Source organism: Manacus candei, unplaced genomic scaffold (assembly GCF_025592945.1).
Source record: "Manacus candei isolate 608988 ecotype Guabito, Panama unplaced genomic scaffold, ASM2559294v1 h1tg000086l, whole genome shotgun sequence".
In the NCBI taxonomy this organism is placed as follows: domain Eukaryota; kingdom Metazoa; phylum Chordata; class Aves; order Passeriformes; family Pipridae; genus Manacus; species Manacus candei.
Window position 1 is genome coordinate 7421739 of NW_026138134.1, and position 7847 is coordinate 7429585.

General features: G+C 58.4%; 1 protein-coding gene across 1 annotated transcript; it reads right to left on the reverse strand.

Moving 5' to 3' along the window:
- Nucleotides 1-1148: 1148 nt before the first annotated feature.
- Nucleotides 1149-6457, reverse strand: HTR3A (5-hydroxytryptamine receptor 3A). The gene is made up of 9 exons (XM_051812385.1): nucleotides 6321-6457; nucleotides 4195-4358; nucleotides 4010-4054; nucleotides 3565-3674; nucleotides 2818-2987; nucleotides 2436-2596; nucleotides 1980-2190; nucleotides 1612-1845; nucleotides 1149-1447 (listed from the first exon to the last, which is right to left on the reverse strand). The coding sequence occupies exons 1-9, from the start codon at nucleotides 6385-6387 to the stop codon at nucleotides 1149-1151; spliced, it is 1461 nt and encodes a 486-aa protein (XP_051668345.1). The 5' UTR covers nucleotides 6388-6457.
- Nucleotides 6458-7847: the final 1390 nt, after the last annotated feature.

Sequence of the window (7847 nt, forward strand, 5' to 3'; positions counted from 1 at the left end):
AGGAGGGCATCCAGAGAGTCCTGGTCGGTAGGAGAGGGATGGCAAGGCTGGCTTGGGAGTCCTGCTGCCCTGTCCCCTCTTTGAATACAGGGTCTGAGTGGCATCAGATGCCTGGGTCAATGGGCACATTGGATTTGTCTGTTGGAGCGTTTGATGTTACATGAAGGCAGCTCATTCCAGAGGGTGTTAATTGCCCGCTGCGCTGATCAGGTCTGTAGCACCATCGATCTCGGCAGGATCAATGGGCTGATTTAGTGTCTCACGAACTCTTTAACTGGACACCTCATCAATAGGCAGCCACTTACAGACCATCAGCGCATTACTGCAGGCCAGCACCGGCAGGAGCCCACTGCACCCATCCTCAGCCCCCATCACTCAGCAGGAAGTTTTCCTGCAGGTGATGGCTCTGGGATGGAAAGCGGGAGTCTTAGTCCAGGACCAGTGGGTCTGAGGGTGGCTGTATGAGAGCCCACCTGTTCCCCATCACCTGCAAGCCCACTATAGGCAGGGATACTCCTAGAGCAGGGGATGGCCCTCCCGGCATCTCCAGTGCTTTCCTCTTTGCCTCGTACCTCTGCCCTTTGCAGGGGTGGATGGGCAGCAGGAGCTGGGGACCGACTGCAGCTGTGGTGGCAGTCATGACACGGTTTGGCCGCTACCTGGCACTGGGTCTCTCACAGTTTGCTGAAACTGCTGGGCACAAGCATGGTGGGGATCTGCGGGACAAGCGTGCTCGGGGTCCGGGGAAGGGAACAAAGGCGGCATCCGGGGTGAGGGGTAGGAAAGCCGAGGGCAGCGGGACTCCTAGGGCGTCGGGGACCCCCCGGGGCAGCGGGGACGCCCCCGAGGGCGGGGGACTCCCGGTCGGGCGGCGGCAGTGCCGGGCGGCGGGGCCGCTGTCCGCGGTGCTGAAGCAGCGGCCGCGGCCGGGCCGGGCCAGGGGCACCACCGGGGACGGCGGAGGGAGCACGGAGCGAGGTTCGGGCAAGATCAGGGCTGCTGGGGGGCTCCTCCTCGGCTCCGCCTTCCCGCTGCGCAGCTGGGGTACGTGAGGGATGCGCCCGCCTGGGGGGACAGCAGGTAAGCACCCGCCGGAGTGAGGCAACGTCCACAGTCCCCCCTCTCCCGCCCTGAACAACGGGCGCCACTCAGGCATCCCGCCACACAGACCAGAGGGTGCCCAGTGTGATGCTGTAGGCCAGGACGGCCACCAAGTACGCCCGGAACAGCAGGACATCCAACACGTAGCCCACTTGCAGCCACTCACGGGCGACATCACGGAACTCTTCACGTTTCTCCAGGAACTGGCGGATGGCCATGGTCTCACGCAGGACCTCCTGCAGCACTGCTGAGCCCTCTGCCCGGCTGCCAAAGGCCAGTGCGGGCCTCGTGCCCCCCACCGCCCCACACTCACGGGGGTCCTCGCAGCCATAGGGTGTCAGCTTGGCTGCAAGATCAAGAGAGGTAAGTGTATAAAACCTGTTTCATGGGGAACTGGGATTTCTGCAAGTGAAGTGGGCACCCAGTTCACCATACAAACATTAGCTACATAGATGTAGATGGCTATGTAAGACCTAGACCCCTTCAGTTCCCTCTCTGTGCAGCCCTTACCTGTGCTATCATTGTTCTCTGCCTGCCTGGAGATGTCCGAGCTCTGCGTCCTGCTTTGGCTGAATTTCTTTCTGTCCCGGATGCAGAGCAGGACGGTGGCTCGTTCCAGCAGCAGGTGCTTCACCCACTCAGGGACGTGGGGCTGCAGGTCTTGCTTGTGCACCAGGCGCACAATCAGGATGGTCTCCGTCAGGCTGATGACGAGCAGCGCCATGCATACCACAAAGTAGGTGCCTGTGGAGGTGTCATTGAGGTGAGTGGCCTGCAAAGGCTCATGCACAGAACACGGGCCCAAGCAAGTGCTCCCTGCTCAGCTCTCAGGCCCAGGACTGCCACGGCAGTGGGATGGGCAGGTAGTACCCCCGTACCTATCAACGGGGTGCCAACGGCAGTGGCTGGCAACGTGTCGGATACAATGATGAGGAAAACTGAGTAGCCCAGCAGGAGAGTGATCTTGAAAGAGACCCTCTCACCACTGTTGGGAGGTAGGTAGAAGCCCACAATGTCCATAACCATCAGGAAGATGCTGGGGAGAAGCAGGCTGACAGTGTAGAAGAGGGGGCGCCTCCGGATGACTACCTGCAGAACAGAGAGACAGGAGAGGCTCAGTGAAGGGTTGAAACGAGGCCTTGAGCTGGTGTGGCTCTTCACCAAGGCAGGCAAGGATGGTGGGAGGCACTAAGGTGAGCTAGAAGAAGGGCTCAGTGCCAGGAGCTTCCCACCCGCAGGCAGGAGTGCTGCAGCATGGAGCAGTGACAGGGATGGGGGCAAAACCCTTCCCTCGAGCCACATCCCCGAGAAACACGGTGGCTGAAGGCTCTTACGTAGAATTTCATCTCAGCATAGTTGTCACTGCTCTTGACACTGAACTCCTGGAAGTGGCTGAGGACATAGAGCAACTCCCACTCGCCCTGGTTCATGAAGACACTCCGGTCGAACTTGACCAGCTCCGGTTGCCGCCACAACGTGAGGTTGATATCACGAACTGGGGGGTCAGAGGAGAGGTGAGAACTTAGGGGTGCCTTGCCCAAAGCGCCGGCAAGTGCCGGCACCTCCACGCTAGGCTGGGTGCCTGCCCTCCCCACACGCTTCGCCGATCCGCTGGGGCCATCTAGAGGGACGAGTTGCCTTCTGCACGGAGCTCCGGCCCGGCAGAGGTCCTGCTCGCTCCCCCAACCTCCCAGCCGCGGCCATCCCGGCACTCACTGTGGTGCAGCCAGCTGGTGAAGGTGAGCGAGCAGTTCTGGACGTCGAAGGGGAAGTTGTAGATGTCCAGGCTGCAGGCGGTCATCACCTGGATGGGTTTGAGGTTCTGCACCTCCCCGTGGTGGCTGACGTAGACGTAGGGGACATGGGGGGACTTTCCGACATCCACACTGGGAGACATGAGGGACAGAGATGTGGGCTGGGGAACTCTCTGGGCAGGGTTTCTTCCTTCCAAGTGATGTTTCAGGAGGCAACTGCCCGGGAGCAGGGGGTTTGCCCCCTCTTCTGCTTTTTTTGATACTCACACAGGCATTTCTGCCTAGCATCACCTCTGACTGCCTGGGCTGCTGCCTTCTGCCAGCCCTAGAAGTGTCTGTATTGTTGTCCCAGGGCCCTCAGGAGCCATTGAGAACACCTTAAATCCCCACAGAGTGGGAAGGACACCGGCTGGTTTTGTGGGAAGGGCCAGCAGCTCTGCAGCTGCCCTTGCATTGTGCTGCCTTCACAAAGCCTTTCTCCAGATATCTGGATCCCACCCCCGGCACGGCACGGGTAATTACCAGCAGTCGCAGTTAGCCAGCATTGGAAACAGCCCAACTGCCAAGCCGATCCCCATCTGCAGCTCCCCATTGTGGGGAGGCTGCCAGCTCTGTGCCAGGAATACAAAGCATGGGATGGCACGTGCCCGCAGTGGGTGAGAGAGGTCCAGCCCCAGGCCATCTTCCCCCAGACTTTGGCCGCACTCACAACTCATTGATGAGGATGTCAGGTACCCAGATGCTCTCCACGGGGAGGGAGATCTGTGTCAGGTTGTCGAAACGAGCTGGGTCCCACCTGAGGAACTCATCTGTCCAGTGCTGGGGACAGCAGGGAGAGGACTTGAAGCACAAGGTCCCTTCTACCCTGCTAGCACACAGATCCCAGACTAGCACCAAGCAATATTCCCCCCATGGGAGGGAGGGAAGGTTTATCCTCTAGCTATTACAACACCCAGCAGTGCAAAACACAGAACATGAAAGCTGAGCCTTGAGGTTCATGTGTTACAGAGGTCTTGCCAGCTCTTGGGATAGGTTCCCCCTCACTGCTCTCCTGCAGGGCTGCACACCTCTCCCCCAGAAAAACCTGTCTTTTCAGGGGTGTTTGACCCCAGGGGAGCCTGGCAAAGGAGGGGTGAGGTTTCAGAGCTACTCACCTGCCTGTACCAGATGTAGGTGGTCAGCACCTGGTTCTTTTCATCCTGTGGGAAGAAGAGGACATGGTGTCAGAACGGGGGCGTTGGCACTCCAGAAGATGGGCAGAGCATGCCAGGAGGATGCTGCATGCCAGGTATCATTCCCCTCCCTGTGGACACATGCGGGATCGGAGCAAGGAACTCACCACACTGAGGATGGCGTAGACCATGAGGTCGATGGCCACGTTGGTGGTGGTTCGCCAGTCCCGCACAGGCCGAGTGCCCTTCTGGTAGTGGGCCAGCAGGTAGTGGGACAGACGGCGCAGGGCGGGGTCGGAGGGCTCCGGTGTCCGGCCCCCACGCTGAGTACCTGCTAGCAGAGGGAGGGAGGGAGGCTGCTCGCACTGGGGCAGCAGCTGCCATCACCCTGGCATGTGCCATGGACTGCAGAATGCTGCCAGCTGCCATCCCACACTTACCAGTCGGAGTTTCCCATCCAAATTAAATAGGAGCATCTTGATGGGAAACAAGCCTGACCACCAGCAACACTACCTAATGCATTACTGATGTCCTCTGCTGTGCAGGTGGTTGGTGCTGTGACCTTCCCAGCCTCAGAGGGCACGGCTGCCAGTCTCTGCCTCTCTGGACAGGTACCAGGACAGCAGCAGCAGGGGACAGCGAGGGACCTGCTGCTCCCAGGTACGTTTCCTACTTCTCACTCCTTCCAGGGGTGTTTCTTTGCTCAGCAGGTGGAGGTGATGAAGGTTAGAGATGAAGCAGGATGCTAAATTAATTTATTAGGTACCTTGGTGTTTGCTTCCTGTGGAAACAGTCCCTGGGCTGACACCAGCAGCATCAATCGAGGGCAAATTGCCTGAAGCACCGTGTCCTCACTGCCAGGCAGCCCAAATGCCACGGCCACGCCAGGGCGGCAGCGTTTGCTCCTGGCTCTGCTCTGCAGCACGCCCAGCCCCAGAGTCCAATTCCCATGTAATGGAAGAGACTAATTGGAATAGATCTGCAGGAACTTGGGAAAAGCTGCTGGAAGGGAAATCTGTGTTTTAAGCTTAAAAAAAAGAAAAAACCTGCAGCCTCAGCCCTTCTGACATTGCACATGACTGGTAATGCCAGGGAGCCGGCCGGGCACATGACCCTCACCCAGGCAGGCATGAACCGATGGGGGAAACAGGAGGGGGGGAGAGAGGCAGCAATTAGGGTGAGGGGAGGAAATATAGACACTGCCATCATCATGACTGGGGCCAAGTGGCCTTTCCTGCTGCAGCTGCTGGCAGTTGGCTCTCGCTCATGCTCCTCGTTACACCCTCTCCTCCTCATCACACCCTCTCCTCCTCCTCACACCCTCTCCTCCTCCTCATACCCATGCCACCCAGCTCTGGATCTGGATGCTTTGGCAGGAGGAAAATGGCTTTGCAGAGGGAGGACTGGGCTGAGTTCACCCCGAGTGCTCTTTGCCCCTGCTGTGGGCACTGTGCTGCTCTGCCTGGCCAAAATCTGTGCCAACGCAACTCAGTACAGCCCTGGCACATGGGGGTGTGTCTGCACAGCCCTGCCTGCCTCCTAACCAGCATTACCAGGGTGAGAGTGTCATTGCTTCTGCTCCTTTTCTGATACCTTTGCTGTAGTAACAGTGAGAGAAGGTTTGGGAATTGGGAAGGATGCCCCAGTGACAGGAGCTACATGACACATCCAGAGATCTGAGTCACCAACCTGCTGAATACTTCCAGCTGTGCTGGTGCAAAATAGCACAAGAATTTTTGTGCTATTTCCCAGGAAGGTTAAACAAGAAAGCAAGAAAATAACAATGATAGTAAGGGAATATTTTTGCCATCAGTTCTGCACCATGAAGAGCTGCACAGCATCCTCCCCAAAACCCAGATCTGGGTTATGGGGGATGAAACATTACTCTGGAGAAAGCCCTTGATCAGGTGGGGGGCTCATGCAGCAGCTCCCAGGCAGTGGAGTGCAGACAGGAGACCCCTGTGTCTCTCTCTGTCCTCAGGGCTCTCAGCACAGCTCCAGAGTACCGCAAAGCCCCCCACCGATGAGCCCTCAGTGCAGAGCTGGAGTTAAACACCACACTACCTTGCTGCTTGTGTTATCCAGGCAGGATGTGCCTCTAGGCTCCACACCGGAGCTTTCCCATGCTCCAGCTTCTCCCAGGTGCACCACTTCCCAATAGCACGAAGATCTCTCTAGAAAGCAGCCTTTGCCTGCCACACAGCACTGCTCGGGTTTTGGCAAGGTGTTGCACTATGCCAGGTCCCCGCCCTGCCCCAGCTCCCCAGCCTTGCCCTCTGGTCCCTTGACTTACCTGGGCTCTGCAGCATCGAGGCCAGTGGCAGCAGGGCCAGGAGAGCCCCAAGAGCGGTGGGAGTCATGGCTCTGCTGGCTCCAGCTGCTGCCGGCTCGGCAGAGGAGTGAGTGGAGCAGGGAGACAGGCGGCAGTCGTGTGGCTTTCCTCCCGCCGTCGGGTTTTTGAGAACGCCCAGTTAATCTCGCAATCAGCCTCTTCCGCTGCATCAAGTTTCAGGCTGGGAGGATGCAAGAGGGGCCCACCCAGCCACCCCCCTCCCCACTGGTTCCCCCAGGGCTCCCCTGTCCCCTACCCAGGCGCCTGGCTATGACAGGGTGGGTTTTGGGGTACAAGCATCGTGCCGGTATGCAGCAGGAGTGGGGAGCATGACCCGGGGGGAAAGGGTGCTGCAGGTGCCAGGGCTGTGCCAGGAGATCCTCAGCAATTGGAAAGATGGGGGAAACCCTCTGAGAGGTGGGAGTTGGGGGTCTGTCTCAGGATGTGGTACCGGCACAGGGTGGGTTTCCATCAACAGGGGAACAAGGGGACTCTGGAGGTACTAGGCTGCCCTTCACACTCTGTGGCAGGTGGGTCTGTCCCACTGACAGTGAGTCTGACAGACACAGGTGGTGGCAGCATGTGCTGCCAGCCTTTGGCACCCTGGCCTGGAGCAGCAGCTTTCCCTGACCCCTAGGACCTGCACCAACACTGGAGTCCGTTTCATTGCAGGAACTTGCATTTGCTGTAAATTTCAGCAAACAAAATGCTTCCTATGGGTTTCGGTTTCCCCAAATATTTAACACCTTTGGGCAAACACAAGCAAACACAAGACCACAAACAAAGGCTGGTCTGGTATGACTGAGAGCCAAAAGGCTCTTGATCTCCACCCAGGCATGGGTGCCTTACTCAGGCTACAAATTCGTCCCTCCGTGTAACATCATTGTGGCCTTGGGCTGGACAATGTCCCTCTGTCTGGCAGGGGAGCCTCCCCCCGGCCCCCAGCCCCTATAATTCTCAGTATTCCTGTATGCATATGCTGTGTTTGTGTGTGTTGTAGGTGCCCATGCCCCCGCGAAGCTGCCAGCTGCTGGAAACGCTGGGAAAGTGGCAGGCAGGGACTAGAGCCTGCGGCAGTGGCGTAGAGCAAATTGCATCAGATGCCAGCATGGAGTCACTTAAACAAGATAAGAATTAGTGCGGGGCCCTGATGAACTCCCCCTTGGCTGCCAACAGCGGTTTCAGGGAGAGAGCGAGAGCAGAGCCAGGGCTAATTTGATTTCTCAGCTCCGTTAGTGGCTGGCAAGTCACCTCCCGGGGAGTGCCGGCAGCTCGTAGCGCTCTCCCATTATTGAATCTGGGTAATGAAAATCACGGGCAGCGCCACCACGGCGCCGGGGACTGTGCCCCACTCTGCCCCTCTCCTCTGGCCTCCCGTGTCTGCAGCGGGCAGGATGCGGCTGAGGGGGCACGGACCACTTCAGTGGAGCCTCTGCTGCAGCGTCATTAACTCTGAATTTTCTCCCTTGGGTTTTATGTCTTCATCTT

Coding starts and splice junctions, on each gene's coding strand:
- HTR3A (XM_051812385.1), bottom strand. CDS start 6,387: ATGACTCCCACCGCTCTTGGGGCTCTCCTGGCCCTGCTGCCACTGGCC. Junction 2,597..2,817: donor CACCAGCTGGCTGCACCACA/GTGAGTGCCGGG, acceptor CTGACCCCCCAG/TTCGTGATATCAACCTCACG. Junction 2,191..2,435: donor ATGCTGAGATGAAATTCTAC/GTAAGAGCCTTC, acceptor TCTGTTCTGCAG/GTAGTCATCCGGAGGCGCCC.